The following is a 22,202-nucleotide window of genomic DNA, read 5'->3' as shown; positions in this document are numbered from 1 at the left end:
ACCATAGACATGTGTTGTCATTTGATGAATGGGATCACATCATTAGGGGAATTATGTGATGGACAAGACCCACCCGTTAGCTTAGCATAATGATCGTTAAGTTTTATTGCTATTGCTTTCTTCATGACTTATACATATTCTTTTGACTATGAGATTATGCAACTCCCGAATACCGGAGGAATACCTTGTGTGCTATCAAATGTCACAACGTAATTGAGTGATTATAAAGATGCTCTACAGGTATCTCCGAAGGTGTTTGTTGGGTTGACGTAGATCAAGATTAGGATTTGTCACTCCGAGTATCGAAGAGGTATCTCTAGGCCCTCTCGGTAATGCACATCATGATAAGCCTTGCAAGCAATATGACTAATGAGTTAGTTACGGGATGATGCGTTATGGAACGAGTAAAGAGACTTGCCGATAACGAGATTGAACTAGGTATGAAGATACCGACGATCGAATCTCGGGCAAGTAACATACCGATGACAAAGGGAATGGCGTATGTTGTCATTGCGGTTTGACCGATAAAGATCTTCGTAGAATATGTAGGAACCAATATGAGCATCCAGGTTCCGTTGTTGGTTATTGATCGGAGATGTGTCTCGGTCATGTCTACATAGTTCTCGAGCCCGTAGGGTCCGCACGCTTAACGTTTGATGACAATTTGCATTATGACTTACGTGTTTTGGTGACCGAAGATTGTTCGGAGTCCCGGATGAGATCACGAACATGACTAGGAGTCTCTAAATGGTCGAGATGTAAAGATCGATATATTGGACGATAGTATTCGGACACCAGAATGGTTCTGAAGTGTTTCGGGTTTTTATGGGAGTACCGGGGGGTTACCGGAACGCCCGGGGGAAAGATATGGGCCATATGGGCCATAGAGGGTAGGGAAGGCAGCCCACAAGGGGTGCCCCCCCATGGGGAGTCCGAATTGGATAAGGGGAGGGGGCGCGGCCCCCCTTTCCTTCTCCTCCTCCTACTCCTTCCCCCTTTCCCCTTCCGGTAAAAGGAAAGGGGGGCGAATTGGACTAGGGGTCCAAGTGGGATTCCTCCCACTTGGCGCGCCCTAGGCCGGCCTCCTCCCCTCTCCCTCCTTTATATACGGGGGTAGGGGGCACCTCTAAGCACATCAATTATTTCTTAGCCGTGTGTGGTGCCCCCCTCCACCGTTTACTCCCCCGATCATATTGTCGTAGTGCTTAGGCGAAGCCCTACGCGGATCACATCACCATCAGTGTCACCACGCCGTCGTGCTGACGAAACTCCCCCTCGACACTTTGCTGTATCAAGAGTTCGAGGGACGTCATCGAGCTGAACGTGTGCAGAACTCAGAGGTGTCGTACGTTCGGTGCTTGATTGGTTGAATCGAGAAGATGTTCGACTATATCAACCGCGTTAAGCTAATGCTTCCGCTTTCGGTCTACGAGGGTACATGGACACACTCTCCCCCTCTCATTGCTATGCATCTCCTAGATAGATCTTGCGTGATCGTAGGAATTTTTTTAAAATTGCATGCTACGTTCCCCAACAATTTACTTTGTTTGTTACATCATTTCCATAATCCGAACCCGAATAAGAGTGTGACATAATGGCTAGTCTACACCTAAGCCAAAAACTGAGGTTGCTCTCTTACCTAACTGTATCCTGTACATACTGAAAGCGTCAAACTCAAAGCATACTCAGCAAATCGACAACGCCACTGAATAAATGCCCATCTCCTTAGTAGCTAAGCAAGCCCATGAAAATAGAACCTTCCCTCTGCAGTGGCGTCTTTCTGCACCAGACTGTCTCTTATAAAGTAATAAAGCACAATTTGGCTCCTTGCCTTCCTGCTTCCAGACCATGGGTCAAGGAAACTATAGAGCACACATCAAGAATCTAAGCATCCAAAAAGGCATCTCGCCATTCCATTCATGAACCCTCAAATATTGCAAGTGTATATAGGAAGCAGAGGTCCAAAGTACTTACAATCAGTGGAGCACGGTGAGATAGGCTGGGTCGGCAATTTCGATTTGCAATGAGTCGGAGATTCGACCGAGGGGCTTTATGGCAAAGAAGAATGTCGTGAGGAGAAGCCGTGCGAGAGGGCAGCACAAGGGGCTGAGGAGGAGGTTTCATGGACAGAGACAACATCGGGGATCAGATAACACCGAGAGGTCGCGGATGGGAAAAGCGCGGCATCGGTGATGGCGGATCCGGAGGACGCCAAGATGAGAAGAAACGTAACTGCAGTCGCGGACGCTCGGAGGGGTAGTAGTGAAGGGTGTCGTCGCGCCGCTTGCGACCGTGTCGGGACCATCTGGAGATGGGGAGCAGCCACCGGTGGCTGCGAGTAAGCGTGCACCACCGTCGCCATGAGCAGCTACACCGCGGGTGGTTGCGGTCGCGGGTGTTGGGTCACCGCCACGCCACCTAGAGCGATGCCTCGCGCCTGCTGCGGTCGTTGCGGCGGAGCCGAGCGGGCGCCGCCACTCTGTCCGTGCGTTGATTATGGCGGCGACAGGATCAGGGGCTAGGGCTAAGGGTCGGGAGGAAGGGGAGATGGGGTGGGGGCATGTGTGGTCGTGGCCTCGTGGGGGCACGTGTGCCTTCGGGAGACCGGAAGAGGAACCGTGACGGGAGATTAAAAAAACCAGAATGGAAGGTGGGGACGTGGGGTTTGATAGTGAAAAAAATCGGTGGGATTCCTTTGATCGTGGAGCCTAGATACAATGAACGACTCCTGTTTTATGAGCAGAGATATAATACTTTTACAGTAAGATTTGTTTGTCATGGTTTACTTGTTAATTTTCTTAAAATTCGTTATTTTTTTTCTGAAAATATATTATGTGTTTCCTAAAGCAAATTGTATCGATAGGAGTACGCTAGGAAAGTGTTGATTTCTTTGGGGGGGAAAGTGAAGAGAAAGATAAACCAATGGGTAAGAAACCAATGGTACAACGGTGGTGTGAGGTGAGAGGAAATAAAACTGGATGAAAATAAAATTGAAGTATCAGGCTACCAACCGCTCCATTAAAAGTAGAGGTAATCTGGATGAAAAACTGTTGAATGGAGTTATTTGCCTCAGAAATGTTTAAGTAGAGGGTGAAAACAGGAATTCTTTTGGAAAAAGAAAACAGAAGCAGAAGGATAGCATTCGGCCCATACAGAAAATGTGAGCCGATAAAGGGCCTATAGATATCTGGGGCAGTCGCAAACCACTTCGTTCGGCTCTTCCTCACGTCAAGTGCTCAAGGTCCGCTTTCCCCCACCCTCTCGGAGTATCGCGGCGTCCTGCGAGCTGCAAGCAAGGCGATCCGATGCCGGGGAGCGCCATCAGCGGAGGCGCGGCAAGGGCGGCCGCGGTCGCGTGGTGGCTGCAGCGCCACCAGCGACTGCCTCCGCCGGCGGACCTCCTGCCACGCAGCCTCCTTGACCGTGCGGTGGAGCTCGCCAGCAAGACCGCCGCCGCCGCCGCCCCGGATCTGGACCAGGACCTGCCCTGCTCCCTCGGCTCGTCCTCCCTCCCTGACCTCTGCGACGGCTTGGTTGGTAATTAGTGCCTACGGGTCTAGCAGGAGGGTGGCGGATTCGTTGTGCGGTTCCGCGATGTTCTCAGATTGGATAGCCAGAGCTAGACTACCCTAAATGTTGTTCTAGTATGTCAATAACGGTCCCTGGTTATGCTTGATTTTCATCCTTATGTGAAACTCATGTCTATTCACACTGTGGGTCCTTGGAATACCTGATTTCTGCCAAAGCTGCTACCTAGAAATGTTCATGTTATTTCAGTACGCAATAAGAATTTGATTTGGGCTACGAAAGTATGAAAGTATAAATGAATTGACAGAAATAATAGAGTTTGTGTTGCATATGGGCCAGGCTCCATGCTACTCCCTCCGTTCTTAAATATAAGACCTTTTAGAGATTCCTCTATGAACTACATAGGGATGCATATAGACATACTTTACAGTGTAGATTCACTCATTTTGCTCCGTATGTAGTCTATAGTGAAATCCCTAAAAGGTCTTACAGGGGAGTAGTTTAGAACACATCAAATATGTGCGCTGAGCTGACCCTGCATTGTATTGAACATACTTCCTTTACATATAGACTACATGTGCAGTGCAGTAATTTCACTGGGAAAGGCACGATCGCTCAGAGATCTTGTAAAATGCTGCTGCTCTTCTGTAGTGTTGGACTACTAACTGTCAGGGTTTTGTATCAGTAACATCTCTTCCTTCCTACTGGTTTTCTCTGTCAGCCTGCCTTGCAGATAAAAATGGTTCTGTCAGTCTGGCTTGAAGCAGTTCTGCCAGACGGTTATGCTGTGTGATGAGTGTGGACTGTTGAGTTCAGTACTCGGCTTGTGGAGATATAGCTGGAGATCCATGGAGCAAGCCGCCACACATAAGTGAGGAGATGTTGGGCGCTGTTAAAAAAAAGGTAAGGCGTGCACTTTGCAATCATATTAGCTATACATTATTGCATTTTACATCAAATTCTCTCCTGCCGAGACCGCTTCTTACCGAGCACCGCGTGCTTGTCTGTCCGTGACACAATGAAGCTCACCAAGTAGGTGTAGCAGGGAGGTATCCTGGACCTCCATGCCACTGCTTGGAATGTCCCTTCAGACATAACTCGCCCAGACAAAACATCCTGTGCCGTTATCCTGGGAACCTCACTGATCTTGGGAGAGGGCTCATGATAAATATCACGCATTACGACGACATTGCTTGTCTTGGCCATTGTCCACATGTACACAGGCTGGTCCTTCTGCAGGAGATTGGTCGGGTGCTCGCCAAACATGCTGAGGTGCTTGCTTGCAAAATCTCTCAAGCATCTCAGCACTCTGCGCCAAAACCGTGTGTCAAGATTGGTTCTCAGTAAGCTGGCAACGGTGTTCGCTGCCACGAATGATCTGTTCATGTGGACGACGATCTCCATGCTGAGGGCTGCCAGGTTAGGATGCTCACCAGGGTCTGTGCTTCCGAATGCAGCCGTCTTGAAGAAATACCAGTAAGCTTCTTGGGACAAAAATTTCAGCACAAGAGACTGTGCCGTTCCTAATGATGCTATCTTCTCTGAACGGCTGGTGAGTATGATTTTACTGCCTGGCGTCAGGTGGCTTGCTGCCGAGGTGTACAACCCCCTCCATGTTTCCTCGTCCATGTCCCCTGCTAGCTCAATTACAGCCAGTGAGTCTCCATGCGGGGTGGAAGCAAGGTTCTGATGCTTGATCACACCGCTACCTTTTAGAGTGGCCAAGTTTCCACCATTGAGATCATTTCCGCTGAAGAAGACGATCGACGAGAAGCGCCTCCGCACCCTCTCGTCAAGGCAGACATGCTCAACAAGTGTACTCTTTCCGACTCTCGCTGGACCAATTATCGGCAGCACACCCAGACTTCCATTCCTTGCAGCCTCTCTACAAAGCAGAAAGCTCAAAATTGTCTCCTTTTCCATCTGCCGGCCAAACATAACCTGATCATGAAACAAATACGCGTCGTAAGGTTGCTGGGAGATTCGAGGATAGCTGCCCAAGAACATCACGAACTCCTGCATGTCACCAATCATTCTCTCAAGGCTGCTGAGCATCTTGTCGAGATTGTTGCAGCTCCCGGCATCAAGCACCAGGTCCATCCTCTGGGCATCGCACACGGAGGAGGAGGTACGTCTGGAACTGGAAGGGCTGAATCTGGACAGGGCAAGCGAACGGCGAGTGCTTGCCTTGCCATCGGCCTCGTCCCTGTGCGCTCGGTATCTGAAGGTGTCGAGCGTGTAGTAGCCTCTGTACATACCTCGTCTCAACATCTGGAGCTGCTGGAGCATTGCCTGGTTGGTGATGTGCCTCCCCTCGGCCTCCTCGACGGTGGCATCGATCCTTAGCAGCACTGCCCGTAGCCTCTGGAGCTTCTCCTCCTCTGCTCCCTTGGACTGCAGGTATCTCTGGGTTACCATGGACAGGGCTCTGCTGACAAGATCACCCACGATTGCAGAGAGAAGCGGCTCCATTTCGGAAGGCCCCTGCAATGTTCCTGGTGGGATAGATGGATCTACCAAAGAAGAGAAGAGGGAAAGACCAACTTGTGGTTCGGGTTGAGGCATAGAAGTCCTGGCTTCTGCCCATGGACAGATGGACCCGCCGTAACTTTGACAACAAGGCCGTCGAAATTGACCCAATACGACAGTGAGTCAGTACTACTAATAAAGCAATATTCTTCCCTCAAAATAAAAAAGCAATATTCTTTATTTTGATACATGAAAGAAATGTATAGAACATTGATTCATGTCCCAATCAAGCCTGCTAAATTTTCCAACCAAACTACTCCCTCCGTTTCAAAATAAATGTCGCTGATTCAGTACAATTTTATAGTAAATCAGCGACACTTATTTTGAGACAGTACTAAAGATCCCCCACACGAAAAGGGGGGGAAACATGGCTAGAATATGACTTTAAACCCTAAAACGGTGTTATAATTTGTGGCGGAGCTAGTACCATGGATCTGTAGAACTTCACGAAGATTTGAGAGTGATGAATGGTCACAAGAGCGCTTTCTACAGTGACGAGTTTCTCGCGGTCAGCAAGAATCTCAATTTGAGTTGTTCACATCGCCCCTCCGCTAGCATCCTTAAGCGTCAGTTAGTTTTGCATATCTGAATCCAGCGTGGACGGAACTGGGGTTTGTCCTGACACTCTGTGAAAATATGGTTTGCAGCAAGCGGGATATATACAACTCCCTCCGATCCAACTTATTATGGATCGGAGGGAGGTAGTAACAAGTTTCAACGGGGTTTTGTTTGTTTGTTTCTAAAATGTAAAATCCAGATGGTTTTCAGCACAAAATTGCAATGTATACCAGGCCCTCTGATACTGATTGAAGTATTACCAGTTGTATTCTCCTCTGTGCTTTGACTTGCTACTTTCTGACGTTGACAGCCAGGGTGCGATCTAATGGTTGGCGACTTGACATTTCCCTCGCGGCTACTCCAAGGCTCTCTTTCCAACCTCAGTCACAGAGCCTTACAGATCTTTTGGCTGAAACCAGCACTGCCGATTCGTGAATAAAGCCTTCTAAAAGAGAGCAAACGAACAAGGCATCTCCTTCCCCTTCTACCCCAAAGGATTCAAGATGGAGGTGATCGTCTCTGCAGTTCTTGGCGATATTATAAGCAGGTCCGTATCCTTCCTCGTCGACAGGTACCACCGGCTGCAGGCCGGAGGAGCGGAAGAGAGCCTGCAACGGCTGCGCCGCCTTCTGCTGCGAGTCCAGGCCACCGTCGAGGAGGCCGAGCGGCGGCAGATCACCAACCAGGCGATGCTCTGGCAGCTCGAGATGCTGAGGAACGACATGTACAGAGGCTACTACATGCTCGACGCCCTCACGTGCATACGCCGTGGAGAAGGCGACGCCACGGCCAAAGATGAGGTGAGCGACCGCTCGCTTATGCTGTGCCGATTCAGTCCCGTCAAGCGGCTCTGCCTCTCTGCCAGGGCGCCGAAGAACATGGTGTTCGACGGCAACGAGCTCAGCAAAGCGCTTTGTTGCCTTGAGACGACTGTCGCCGACATGAAGGAGTTTGTGGTGTTCTTGAAGTGCTATCCTCTGCTGTGCCGGCAACCTTGCAGCAGCTACTTGTCTACGGACATGTGCATGTTCGGCCGTCACACGGAATACGAGAGGATCGTGAGCTTCCTGCTGCAGGTTGGCCCCCCTGGCACAGCAAATTTCGGTGTTCTTCCGGTAGTCGGACCCGCAAGGGTCGGGAAGAGCACCCTCGTTGAGCATGTCTGCTACGACGGCAGGGTGCGCGGCTACTTCTCCTCGATCGTGTTCCTCGGCGGGGATGATCTCCAACTCCAAGGCACGGAAGCGAATGCTCTGCAAGACAGCGGTGTTGTCAAGTACAGAAACAGCGCTTCACATGGGAGGCTGCTGGTCGTTGTGGAGCTGATTGGGGATTTGGAAAAGGAAATATGGAGCAGGTTGTGCTCTTTACTGAGCCATATGGCACACGGGAGCAAAGTCATAGTTACAGGCAGGTCAGAGAGAATCATGCGGTTCGGAACAACCCAGGCTCTCAGACTGAATGCTTTGCCCCATGAAGCTTACTGGTACTTCTTCAAGATGATTGCCTTCAGAGACGCCGGCCCGGAGGACTATTCAGAGCTATCATCCATAGCCATGGAGATTGCAGCTGAGCTCAACGCCTCTTTCATCAATGCAAACATAATCGGCACCCTGCTGAGAGCAAATCTCAGTGCCCGGTTTTGGCGCAAGGCTCTCGAGCGCATCAGAGAGTTCACTGCCAAGCATGTGCTCATGTTTGGCGAGCATCCGGTCGATCTGATGCGGAAAGGGCGGCCTATATACCTTTGGAGGATGGCAGGCGGCGGTTCCGAAGTCCTTGTGGCCAATGGTGTTCATCAGGTCTGCTCTCCGCAGCAGGACGTTCCAAAGCTAACATTGCTGGATGTCGTATCTGGAAGTGCTATACCGCGTGGAAATTGTGAATTCCTAGCGTGGAAGTCTCGGATACCCCCTTACTATAGCTACCTGGTGAGCTGCAGCATAATGACATCGCGGCGTATGGTGGTGAACAAGAAGCGCTCTCGCTTGCAGAGTGTTTGATTCTGGGTTTCATCATGGGGATAGGTGCTTGTATATTTGAATGTTTCCCGCCTGCGTTCGAGCCTCCGTGCTCACAATGATGGTCCGTCATACGCTCTCCTTGATTAAAAGACCTAGGTGTTTATTTCCCCTGAGGCGTCTTTTATTTCTTTTTTGTATGTATTTTCCATACAAATCTGAATGCTAGCAAGAAGTAGAATCATAAAAACTGTGTTACATACTTTTAAAGTTCAAATGAAATATTAACTCTTACTGTGTATTTAAAATAGCATGCTCTATCATGCACATTGACAAATTTAACCACTCAAAAGAAGCAATGTAGAGTATGATGCGGATATAGCTTGCCGTAGCTGCAAATTCCCTATCTATGTCTGTCTTGCATGAAAATGCAGGTGTGGTAAAGTGTGGCGGCAAACTTTCGAGCAATTTGAGAAAATGCCACAACTTTCCTGGGACTTTGTGTCGGTACTCTTGTTGTATAATAGGAAAGCCAGAGGTCTTATTTGTAAAAATGAAGCTCTGTAAATATCTGTACTGAGGATGAATGGATAAGGTTGCCCCCGACCAGAAATTCCAGTGTCTTCCCCTTCTCTCACCTTCGAATCCTCTCTAATTAGGTGTGTTCAACAACAAGGTTTCGGACATATATCGAAGTACCGGGGGTTACCGGAACCACCCACCCCCCCCCCCCCCCGGAGGGGGGGGGGCTTAATGGGCCTACATGGGCCTTAGTGGAAATAGAGGGAAGCAAAGGGCAAGGGGGGCCGGGCCCCTCTTTTCTTCTCCTCATCTCCCTTTCCTTCCCCCTCTCCTACTCCTACTAGGAATAGGAGGAGTCCTACTCCTAGTGGGAGTAGGACTCCCCCTTAGCGCGCCCTCCTTGGCCGGCCGCCTCCTCCTCCTTGCTCCTTTATATATAGGGGCACCCCATAGACACATAATTGAACGTGTCAGTAGCGGTGCTTAGGCGAACGGGGCAAGGGGGCAAGGGGGCACCATAATCCACCTCGATCATATCGTAGCGGTGCTTAGGTGAAGCCCTACGTTGGTAGCATCATCATCACCATCACCACGCCGTCGTGTTGACGAAACTCTCTTGTGAAGCTTTGCTGGATCGGAGCTCGCGGGACGTCATCGAGTTGAACGTGTGTAGAACTCGAAGGTGTCGTGCGTTCGGTACTTGGATCAGTCGGATCGTGAAGACGTACGACTACATCAACCGTGTTGTGCTAACGCTTCCGCTTTCGGTCTACGAGGGTACGTGGACACACTCTCCCCTCTCATTGCTATGCATCACCATGATCATGTGTGTGCGTAGGAATTTTTTTGAAATTACTACGTTCCCCAACACACTAATCATGGACATCTGAGAATCGAGGGGTACACCGATGTGGACTGGGCTGGATGCTTCGATGATAGGTGTTCAACTTCGGGCTACTGCATGTTTGTCGGAGGAAATTTGGTTAGTTGGAGAAGTAAGAAGCAGAGTGTGGTAGCTCGCTCGACAGCAAAAGCGGAGTTTAGGTCAATGGCTTCATTGTTGTGTGAACTGATGTGGTTAAAAACATTGCTAACTGAGTTGCTAGGTATGCGTTGGTGCACCTATTCAAGTGTATTGTGATAATCAGGCCACAATTAACATAGTGAACAACCCTGTTTATCATAGCCAGACTATATGATTTTGTAGGGATAACTTTTTTTGGCCATGTTATTTTGATAAGACATAATTGATTAGTTAGTGTGCTTGAAGTATTATTATGTTTATGTCAATATTAAACTTTTATCTTGAATATTATGGAACTGAACATTCATGCCACAATAAAGAAAAAAATTACATTAAGAAATATGTTAGAAAGCATTCCACATCAAAAATTCTTCTTTTATCATTTACCTACTCGAGGACGAGCAGGAATTAAGCTTGGGGATGCTTGATACGTCTCCAACGTATCTATAATTTTTGATTGCTCCATGCTTTTATATTATCTATTTTGGATGTTAGTGGGCTTTACTTTACACTTTTATATCATTTTTGGGACTAACCTACTAACCGGAGGCCCAGCCCAAATTGCTGTTTTTTTTGCCTATTTTAGGGTTTCGAAGAAAAGGAATATCAAACGGAGTCCAAATGGAATGAAACCTTCGGGAATGTGATTTTCTCAACAAACGTGATCTAGAAGACTTGGAGTGGCCATCAAGAAACAAGGGAGGAAGGCACGAGGTAGGGGGCGCGCCTACTCCCCTGGGCGCGCCCTCCACTCTCATGGGCCCTCTGTTGCTCCACCGACGTACTTCTTCCTCCTATATATATCCACGTACCCCCCAGACATCCAGGAGCACCACGAAAACCTAATTCCACCGCCACAACCTTCTGTACTCGAGAGATCCCATCTCGGGGCCTTTTCCGGAACTCCACCGGAGGGGGCATTGATCACGGAGGGCCTCTACATCAACTCCATGGCCTCTCCGGTGATTTGTGAGTAGTTTACTTCAGACCTACGGGTCCATAGTTATTAGCTAGATGGCTTCTTCTCTCTCTTTGGATCTCAATACAAAGTTCTCCTCGATTTTCTTGGAGATCTATTCGATGTAATCTTTTTTTGCGGTGTGTTTGTCGAGATCCGATGAATTATGGGTTTATGATCCAGATTATCTATGAACAATATTTGATTCTCCTCTGAATTCTTTTATGTATGATTGGTTTATCTTTGCAAGTCTCTTTGAATTATCAGTTTGGTTTGGCCTACTAGGTTGATCTTTCTTGCAATGGGAGAAGTGCTTAGCTTTGGGTTCAATCTTGCGGTGTTCGATCCCAGTGATAGAAAGGGAACCGATACGTATTGTATTGTTGCCATCGAGGATAAAAAGATGGGGTTTATATCGTATTGCATGAGTTTATCCCTCTACATCATGTCATCTTCCTTAAAGCATTACTCTGTTCTCTTGAACTTAATACTCTAGATGCATGCTAGATAGCGGTCGATGTGTGGAGTAATAGTAGTAGATGCAGAATCGTTTTGGTCTACTTGTCTCGGACGTGATGCCTATATACATGATCATACCTAGATATTCTCATAAATATGCTCAATTCTATCAATTGCTCGAGAGTAATTCGTTTACCCACCGTAATACTTATGCTCTTGAGAGAAGCCAGTGAAACCTATGGCCCCCGGGTCTATGTTTCATCATATTAATCCTCCAATACTTAGTTATTTCCTTTGCCATTTATTTTACTTTGCATCTTTATCATAAAAATACCAAAAATATTATCTTGTCATATCTATCAGATCTCACTCTCGTAAGTGACCGAGAAGGGCTTGACAACCCCTTTATCGCGTTAGTTGCGAGGTTCTTATTTGTTTGTGTAGGTGCGTGGGACTTGAGCGTGATCTTCTACTGGATTGATACCTTGGTTCTCAAAAACTGAAGGAAATACTTACGCTGCTTTACTGCATCACCCTTTCCTCTTCAAGGGAAAACCAACGCAGTGCTCAAGAGGTAGCAAGAAGGATTTCTGGCGCCGTTGCCGCGGAGATTCGCACCAAGTCAAGTCAAGATTTGACTCCAACAACGATTCATTTCTGGCGCCATTACCAAGTACCCATCACAAACTCTTATCCCTCGCATTACATTATTTGCCATTTGCCTCTCGCTTTCCTCTCCCCCACTTCACCCTTGCCATTTTATTCGCCCTTTTCTGTTCATCTTTCCATTTGCTTTGATGTCTTACTTGGCTCGTTTGCTCGTTTAGTTGGAATAGTTGTTTATTTATTACTAAACAAAGAACCTAAGATCTATGGATCCTCATCCGCTTGCTAATCTTTTTTAAGAGATCCAATTATGATGAACCAATTGCTAGTGAGTTTTGTGCACTAGATTATCTTTATGAAGTTTTGCTTGAAATTCGTGAATCTAAAAATTGTGATGAAGTACTTTATGGAGTGATTCACGATGGATCTTCGAATAAAAAGCACGATTGCATTGATGATAGTATAAATTTTATTAATGTCAATTGTGCTTATAATATGCAAAACCCTAAGCTTGGGGATGCTAGTTTTGCTTTGTCCTCCACTTGTTGCAATGATCATGATTGGGGTGATTCTTCTTATGATCTTGAAAATTTATTTAAGACCCATGATGAATATGAGATTGATAATAGTGTTTGCAATATTATTGAAAGTGGGTTTAGAAGAGTGTCAACTTTAGATCCCACATATTTGGAGAATGTTCAATCTTATGAAATTTTTGATAAAAGTGGGTTTGGAGAGGTCATGACTTTAGTTAATGTTAATCCCACTATTTTGGAAGAGTGTCAACTTTGCATGCATGTGGATCGTGTTGAAAATATTTTATGTGATAGCTATTTTGTTGAATTTGCTTATGATCATACATGTAATTATTATGAGTGAATAAAATATGGTGTTATAAATTTTCACGTTACTAAATTACCTCTCATTATGTTGAGATTGCTATTGTTTCTTTTCGCTTCCTTGCATATGCTAGTTTTTGCTTGCCTTGATAATTTGTTTGCCTATAAGATGCCTATGCATAGGAAGTATGTTAGACTTAGATGTGTTTGTCACGTGTTTTATGATGCTCTCTTTGTGCTTCAATTCTTGTCTTTCATGTGAGCATCATTGAAATATTATGCCTAGCTATAAGGCTTTAAAGAAAAGCGCTTGTTGGGAGACAACTCAATATTTTTCCTTGCTGTTATTCAATAAATAATTTATCTAACCTCTGTTTTGGTTGTGTTTTTTGTGTTTAATTAGTGTTTGTGCCAAGTAGAACCGTTGGGAAGACTTGGGGAAAGTCCTTTTGATATTGCTGTAAAAAACACAAACGTTAGCGCTCACGAAAATCGCTGCCATTTTTATTTGGAAGGTGCTATTTAATTAATTATTTTTGAATATGATTAATAGATAAATTCCTCACGTCCAGCAATTTATTTTAGAATTTTTGGGGTTCCAAAACTTGCGTTAGCTACAGATTACTACAGACTGTTCTGTTATTGACAGATTCTGTTTTTCTTGTGTTGTTTGCTTATTTTGATGAATCTATGGCTAGTAAAAGAGTTTATAAACCATAGAGAAGTTGGAATAAAGTAGGTTTAACACCAATATAAATAAAGAATGAGTTCATTACAGTACCTTGAAGTAGTGTTTTGTTTTCTTTCGCTAACGAAGCTCACGAGATTTTTTAATTTGAGTTTTGTGTTGTGCAGTTTTCAAGTTTTGGATAAAGATTTGATGGATTATGGAACAAAGAGTGGCAAGAGCCTAAGCTTGGGGCTTCCCATGGCACCCCAAGGTAAAATGCAAGGACACCAAAAAGCCTAAGCTTTGGGATGCCCCGGAAGGCATCCCCTCTTTCGTCTTCGTATATCGGTAACTTTACTTGGAGGTATCTTTTTATTCACCACATGATATGTGTTTTGCTTGGAGCGTCTTGTATGATTTGAGTCTTTGCTTTTTTAGTTTGCCACAATCATCCTTTCTGTACACACCTTTTAAGAGAGACTCACATGATTTGAAATTTATTAGAATTCTCTATGTGCTTCACTTATATCTTTTGAGCTATATAGTTTTTGCTCTACTGCTTCACTTATATCTTTTAGAGCACGGTGGTGGATTTGTTTTATAGAAACTATTGTTCTCTCATGCTTCACTTATATTTTTTTTGAGAGTCCTTTAGAACAACATGGCAATAATAAAAACTTTCATATGAGTGCATTGAATACTATGAGAAGTTTGATACTTGATAATTGTTTTGAGATATGGAGATGGTGATATTAGAGTCATGCTAGTTGAGTTGTTGTGAATTTGAGAAATACTTGTGTTGAAGTTTGTGATTCCCGTAGCATGCACGTATGGTGAACCGTTATGTGATGAAGTCGGAGCATGATTTATTTATTGATTTTCTTCCTTATGAGTGGCGGTCGGGGACGAGCGATGGTATTTTCCTACCAATATATCCCCTAGGAGCATGCGCGTAATACTTTGCTTTGATAACTTGTAGATTTTTGCAACAAGTATGTGAGTTCTTTATGACTAATGTTGAGTCCATGGATTATACGCACTCTCACCCTTCCACCATTGCTAGCCTCTCTACTATCGCGCAACTTTCGCCGGTACCATAAACTCACCATATACCTTCCTCAAAACAGCCACCATACCTACCTATTATGGCATTTCCATAGTCATTCCGAGATATATTGCCATGCAACTTTCCATTGTTTCATTATTATGACACGCTTCATCATTGTCATATTTCTTGCATGATCATGTAGTTGACATCGTATTTGTGGCAGAGCCACCGTTCATAATTCTTCATACATGTCACTCATGCATCATTGCACATCCCGGTACACCGCCGGAGGCATTCACATAGAGTCATATTTTGTTCTAAGTATTGAGTTGTAATTCTTGAGTCGTAAGTAAATAAAGTGTGATGATCATCATTATTAGAGCATTGTCCCAAGTGAGGAAAGGATGATGGAGACTATGATTCCCCCACAAGTCGGGATGAGACTCCGGACGAAAAAAAAGAGGCCAAAAAAGAAAAAGAAAAAGGAAAGAAGGCCCAAATAAAAAATTGAGAGAAAAGGAGAGAAGGGACAATGTTACTATCCCTTTTCCACACTTATGCTTCAAAGTAGCATCATGCTCTTCATATAGAGAGTCTACTATGATATCATTTTCATATACTAGTGGGAATTTTTCATTATAGAACTTGGCTTGTATATTCCAATGATGGGCTTCCTCAAAATGCCCTAGGTCTTCGTAAGCAAGCAAGTTGGATGCACACCCACTTAGTTTCTTTTGATGAGCTTTCATATACTTATAGCTCTAGTGCATCCGTTTCATGGCAATCACTACTCACTCACATTGATATCTATTGATGGGCATCTCCATAGCCCGTTGATACGCCTAGTCGATGTGAGACTATATTCCCCTTTTTCTCTTCTCCACAACCACCATTCTATTCCACCATAGTGCTATATCCATGGCTCACACTCATATATTGCGTGACGATTGAAAAAGTTTGAGAACATCAAAAGTATGAAACAATTGCTTGGCTTGTCATCGGGGTTGTGCATGATTTAAATATTTTGTGTGGTGAAGTTAGAGCATAGCCAGACTATATGATTTTGTAGGGATAACTTTCTTTGGCCATGTTATTTTGATAAGACATAATTGCTTAGTTAGTGTGCTTGAAGTATTATTATGTTTATGTCAATATTAAACTTTTATCTTGAATATTATGGAACTGAACATTCATGCCACAATAAAGAAAAAAATTACATTAAGAAATATGTTAGAAAGCATTCCACATCAAAAATTCTTCTTTTATCATTTACCTACTCGAGGACGAGCAGGAATTAAGCTTGGGGATGCTTGATACGTCTCCAACGTATCTATAATTTTTGATTGCTCCATGCTTTTATATTATCTATTTTGGATGTTAGTGGGCTTTACTTTACACTTTTATATCATTTTTGGGACTAACCTACTAACCGGAGGCCCAGCCCAAATTGCTGTTTTTTTTTGCCTATTTTAGGGTTTCGAAGAAAAGGAATATCAAACGGAGTCCAAATGGAATGAAACCTTCGGGAATGTGATTTTCTCAACAAACGTGATCTAGAAGACTTGGAGTGGCCATCAAGAAACAAGGGAGGAAGGCACGAGGTAGGGGGCGCGCCTACCCCCCTGGGCGCGCCCTCCACTCTCATGGGCCCTCTGTTGCTCCACCGATGTACTTCTTCCTCCTATATATATCCACGTACCCCCCAGACATCCAGGAGCACCACGAAAACCTAATTCCACCGCCACAACCTTCTGTACTCGAGAGATCCCATCTCGGGGCCTTTTCCGGAGCTCCACCGGAGGGGGCATTGATCACGGAGGGCCTCTACATCAACTCCATGGCCTCTCCGGTGATTTGTGAGTAGTTTACTTCAGACCTACGGGTCCATAGTTATTAGCTAGATGGCTTCTTCTCTCTCTTTGGATCTCAATACAAAGTTATCCTTGATTTTCTTGGAGATCTATTCGATGTAATCTTCTTTTGCGGTGTGTTTGTCGAGATCAGATGAATTGTGGGTTTATGATCCAGATTATCTATGAACAATATTTGATTCTCCTCTGAATTCTTTTATGTATGATTGGTTTATCTTTGCAAGTCTTTTCGAATTATCAGTTTGGTTTGGCCTACTAGGTTGATCTTTCTTGCAATGGGAGAAGTGCTTAGCTTTGGGTTCAATCTTGCGGTGTTCGATCCCAGTGATAGAAAGGGAACCGATACGTATTGTATTGTTGCCATCGAGGATAAAAAGATGGGGTTTATATCATATTGCATGAGTTTATCCCTCTACATCATGTCATCTTCCTTAAAGCATTACTCTGTTCTCTTGAACTTAATACTCTAGATGCATGCTAGATAGCGGTCGATGTGTGGAGTAATAGTAGTAGATGCAGAATCATTTCGGTCTACTTGTCTCGGACGTGATGCCTATATACATGAACATACCTAGATATTCTCATAAATATGCTCAATTCTATCAATTGCTCGAGAGTAATTCGTTTACCCACCGTAATACTTATGCTCTTGAGAGAAGCCACTAGTGAAACCTATGGCCCCTGGGTCTATCTTTCATCATATTAATCTTCCAATACTTAGTTATTTCCTTTGCCATTTATTTTACTTTGCATCTTTATCATAAAAATACCAAAAATATTATCTTATCATATCTATCAGATCTCACTCTCGTAAGTGACCGAGAAGGGCTTGACAACCCCTTTATCGTGTTGGTTGTGAGGTTCTTATTTGATTGTGTAGGTGCGTGGGACTTGAGCGGGATCTCCTACTGGATTGATACCTTGGTTCTCAAAAACTGAGGGAAATACGTACGCTGCTTTACTGCATCACCCTTTCCTCTTCAAGGGAAAACCAACGCGGTGCTCAAGAGGTAGTAGAGTTCTTAAGTAACATGATTAATTGAACTTAAATTTATCATGAACTTAGTACCTGATAGTATTTTTCTTGTCTATGTTAATTGTAGATAGATGGCCCGTGTTGTTGTTCCGTTGAATTTTAATGCGTTCCTTGAGAAAGCAAAGTTGAAAGATGATGGTAGCAATTACACGGACTGGGTCCATAACTTGAGGATTATCCTCATTGTTGCACAGAAGAATTACGTCCTGGAAGCACCGCTGGGTGCCAGGCCTGCTGCACATGTTGCCGATGACGTTAAGAACGTCTGGCAGAGTAAAGACGATGACTACTCAATAGTTCAGTGTTCCATGCTTTACGGCTTAGAACCGGGACTTCAACGACGTTTTGAACGTCATGGAGCATATGAGATGTTCCAGGAGTTCAAGTTAATATTTCAAGCAAATGCCTGAACTGAGAGATATGAAGTCTCCAATAAGTTCTATAACTGCAAGATGGAGGAGAATAGTTCTGTCGGTGAACATATACTCAAAATGTCTGGGTATCATAATCACATGACTCAACTGGGAGTTAATCTTCCTGTTGATACTGTCATTGACAGAGTTCTTCAATCACTACCACCAAGCTACCAAAGCTTCGTGATGAACTATAATATGCAAGGAATGAATAAGACAATTCCCGAGCTCTTCGCAATGCTAAAGGCAGTGGAGGTAGAAATCAAGATGGAGCATCAAGTGTTGATGGTTAACAAGACCACCAGTTTCAAGAAAAAGGGTAAAGGGAAGAAGAAGGGGAACTTCAAGAAGAACAGCAAACAAGTTGCTGCTCAGGAGAAGAAACCCAAGTCTGGACCTAAGCCTGAGACTAAGTGCTTCTACTGCAAACAGACTGGTCACTGGAAGCGGAACTGCCCCAAGTATTTGGCGGATAAGAAGGATGGCAAGGTGAACAAAGGTATATGTGATATACATGTTATTGATGTGTACCTTACCAGAGCTCGCAGTAGCACCTGGGTATTTGATACTGGTTCTGTTGCTAATATTTGCAACTCGAAACAGAGACTACGGATTAAGCGAAGACTGGCTAAGGACGAGGTGATGATGCACGTGGGAAATGGTTCCAAAGTCGATGTGATCGTCGTCGGCACGCTACCTCTACATCTACCTTCGGGATTAGTTTTAGACCTAAATAATTGTTATTTGGTGCCGGCGTTAAGCATGAACATTATATCTGGATCTTGTTTGATGTGAGACGGTTATTCATTTCAATCTGAGAATAATGGTTGTTCTATTTATATGAGTAATATCTTTTATGGTCATGCACCCTTAAAGAGTGGTCTATTTTTGTTGAATCTCGATAGTAGTGATACACATATTCATAATGTTGAAGCCAAAAGATGCAGAGTTGATAATGATAGTGCAACTTATTTGTGGCACTGCCGTTTAGGTCATATTGGAATCACTTGATTATGAATCGCTTGGTACTTGTGAACCATGCCTTATGGGCAAGATGACTAAAACGCCATTCTCCGGAACTATGGAGCGAGCAACAGATTTGTTGGAAATCATACATACTGATGTATGTGGTCCGATGAATATTGAGGCTCGCGGCGGGTATCATTTTTTCCTCACCTTCATAGATGATTTGAGCAGATATGGGTATATCTACTTAATGAAACATAAGTCTGAAACATTTGGAAAGTTCAAAGAATTTCAGAGTGAAGTAGAAAATCATCATAACAAGTAAGTAAAGTTTCTATGATCTGATCATGGAGGAGAGTATTTGAGTTATGAGTTTGATCTACATTTGAAACAATGCGGAATAGTTTCGCAACTCACGCCACCCGGAACACCACAGTGTAATGGTGGTCCGAACATCGTAATCGTACTTTACTAGATATGGTGCGATCTATGATGTCTCTTACTGATTTACCGCTATCGTTTTGGGGTTATGCTTTAGAGACGGCTGCATTCACGTTAAATAGGGCACCATCAAAATCCGTTGAGATGACGCCTTATGAACTATGGTTTGGCAAGAAACCAAAGTTGTCGTTTCTTAAAGTTTGGGGCTGCGATGCTTATGTGAAAAAGGTTCAACCTGATAAGCTCAAGCCCAAATCGGAGAAATGTGTCTTCATAGGATACCCAAAGGAAACTGTTGGGTACACCTTCTATCACAGATCCGAAGGCAAGACATTCGTTGCTAAGAATGGATCCTTTCTAGGGAAGGAGTTTCTCTCGAAAGAAGTGAGTGGGAGAAAAGTAGAACTTGATGAGGTAACTGTACCTGCTCCCTTATTGGAAATTAGTTCATCACAGAAACTGGTTTCTGTGACACCTACACCAATTAGTGAGGAAGCTAATGATGATGATCATGAAACTTCAGATCAAGTTACTACTGAACCCGTAGGTCAACCAGAGTAAGATCCGCACCAGAGTGGTACGGTAATTCTGTTCTGGAGGTCATGTTACTTGACCATGACGAACTACGAACTATGAGGAAGCGATGATGAGCCCAGATTCCGCAAAATGGCTTGAAGCCATGAAATCTGAGATGGGATCCATGTATGAGAACAAAGTGTGGACTTTGGTTGACTTGCCCGATGATCGGCAGGCCATCAAAAATAAATGGATCTTCAAGAAGAATACAGACGCTGATGGTAATGTTACTGTCTACAAAGCTCGACTTGTTGCGAAAGGTTTTCGACAAGTTCAAGGAGTTGACTATGATGAGACCTTCTCACCAGTAGAGATGCTTAAGTCCGTCCGAATCATGTTAGCTATTGTCGCATTTTATGATTATGAAATTTGGCAAATGGATATAAAGACTGCATTCCTGAATGGATTTCTGGAAGAAGAGTTGTATATGATGCAACCTGAAGGTTTTATCAATCCAAAAGGTGCTAACAAAGTGTGCAAGCTCCAGTGATCCATTTATGGACTGGTGCAAGCCTCTCGGAGTTGGAATAAACGTTTTGATAGTGTGATCAAAGCATATGGTTTTATACAGACTTTTGGAGAAGCCTGTATTTACAAGAAAGTGGGTGGGAGCTCTGTAGCATTTCTAATATTATATGTGGATGACATATTATTGATTGGAAATGATATATAATTTCTGGATAGCATAAAAGGATACTTGAATAAGAGTTTTTCAATGAAATACCTCAGTGAAGCTTCTTACATATTGGGCATCAAGATCTATAGAGATAGATCAAGATGCTTAATTGGACTTTCACAAAGCACATACCTTGACAAAGTTTTGAAGAATTTCAAAATGGATCAAGAAAAGAAAGGATTCTTGCCTGTGTTACAAGGTGTGAAGTTGAGTAAGACTCAATGCCCGACCACTACGGAAGATAGAGAGAAAATGAAAGATGTTCCCTATGCTTCAGCCATAGGCTCTATCATGTATGCAATGTTGTGTACCAGACCGGATGTGTGCCTTGCTATTATTTTAGCAGGGAGGTACCAAAGTAATCCAGGAGTGGATCACTAGACAGCGGTCAAGTGAAGGCAATATGCCCTAGAGGCAATAATAAAGTTATTATCTATTTCCTTATATCATGGTAAATGTTTATTATTCATGCTAGAATTGTATTAACTGGAAACATAATACATGTGTGAATACATAGACAAACAGTATGTCACTAGTATGCCTCTACTTGACTAGCTCGTTGAATCAAAGATGGTTAAGTTTCCTAGCCATAGACATGAGTTGTCATTTGATTAACGGGTTCACATCATTAGAGAATGATGTGATTGACTTGACCCATTCCGTTAGCATAGCACTTGATCGTTTAGTTTGTTGCTATTGCTTTCTTCATGACTTATACATGTTCCTATGACTATGAGATTATGCAACTCCCGTTTATTGGAGGAACACTTTGTGTGCCACCAAATGTCACAACGTAACTGGGTGATTATAAAGGTGCTCTACAGGTGTCTCCGAAGGTACTTGTTGGGTTGGCATATTTCGAGATTATGATTTGTCACTCCGATTGTCGGATTGGTATCTCTGGGCCCACTCGGTAATGCACATCACTATAAGCCTTGCAAGCATTGCAACTAATGAGTTAGTTGTCGGATGATGTATTACAGAACGAGTAAAGAGACTTGCCCGTAACGAGATTGAACTAGGTATTGAGATACCGACGATCGAATCCCGGGCAAGTAACATACCGATGACAAAGGGAACAACGTATGTTGTTATGCGGTCTGACCGATAAAGATCTTCGTAGAATATGTAGGAGCCAATATGAGCATCTAGGTTCCGCTATTTGTTATTGACCAGAGACGTGTCTCGGTCATGTCTACATAATTCTCGAACCCGTAGGGTCCGCACGCTTAACGCTACGATGACAGTTATATTATGAGTTTTATGTTTTGATGTACCGAAGGTTGTTCGGAGTCCCGGATGTGATCACGGACATGACGAGGAGTCTCGAAATGGTCGAGACATGAAGATTGATATATTGGAAGCCTATGTTTGGATATCGGAAGTGTTCCGGATGAAATCGGGATTTTACCGGAGTACCGGGAGGTTACCGGAACCCCCGGGGGGCTTAATGGGCCTACATGGACCTTAGTGAAAAAGGAGGGAAGCAAGGGAAGTGTGGGGCGCCCCCCCCCCCCCAAG

At 44.2% G+C, this 22,202-nt stretch overlaps 3 protein-coding genes across 3 annotated transcripts; 2 read left to right on the top strand and 1 right to left on the bottom strand.

The window, feature by feature from the left end:
* The first annotated feature begins 3,203 nt into the window (after positions 1-3,203).
* LOC119268979 lies at positions 3,204-3,729 on the top strand. The gene has a single exon (XM_037550706.1). The coding sequence runs from the start codon at positions 3,306-3,308 to the stop codon at positions 3,543-3,545; it is 240 nt and encodes a 79-aa protein (XP_037406603.1). The 5' UTR covers positions 3,204-3,305; the 3' UTR covers positions 3,546-3,729.
* Positions 3,730-3,901: 172 nt separating this feature from the next.
* Positions 3,902-8,803, top strand: LOC119268978 (putative disease resistance protein RGA3). Its single transcript, XM_037550705.1, has 2 exons — positions 3,902-4,431; positions 6,926-8,803. The coding sequence occupies exon 2, from the start codon at positions 7,119-7,121 to the stop codon at positions 8,616-8,618; it is 1,500 nt and encodes a 499-aa protein (XP_037406602.1). The 5' UTR covers positions 3,902-4,431; positions 6,926-7,118; the 3' UTR covers positions 8,619-8,803.
* On the bottom strand, positions 4,406-6,021 carry LOC119268977 (disease resistance protein RGA2-like). Its single transcript, XM_037550704.1, has one exon. The coding sequence runs from the start codon at positions 5,998-6,000 to the stop codon at positions 4,483-4,485; it is 1,518 nt and encodes a 505-aa protein (XP_037406601.1). The 5' UTR covers positions 6,001-6,021; the 3' UTR covers positions 4,406-4,482.
* Positions 8,804-22,202: the final 13,399 nt, after the last annotated feature.

This window comes from Triticum dicoccoides, chromosome 3A, assembly GCF_002162155.2.
Source record: "Triticum dicoccoides isolate Atlit2015 ecotype Zavitan chromosome 3A, WEW_v2.0, whole genome shotgun sequence".
NCBI classification, from domain to species: Eukaryota; Viridiplantae; Streptophyta; class Magnoliopsida; order Poales; family Poaceae; genus Triticum; species Triticum dicoccoides.
This window is presented reverse-complemented; position numbering and strand designations above follow the sequence as displayed.

What these genes read in the sequence shown, in the direction of transcription:
- LOC119268979 (XM_037550706.1), top strand. Translation starts at nt 3,306, where the DNA reads ATGCCGGGGAGCGCCATCAGCGGAGGCGCGGCAAGGGCGGCCGCGGTC.
- LOC119268977 (XM_037550704.1), bottom strand. Translation starts at nt 6,000, where the DNA reads ATGGAGCCGCTTCTCTCTGCAATCGTGGGTGATCTTGTCAGCAGAGCC.
- LOC119268978 (XM_037550705.1), top strand. Translation starts at nt 7,119, where the DNA reads ATGGAGGTGATCGTCTCTGCAGTTCTTGGCGATATTATAAGCAGGTCC.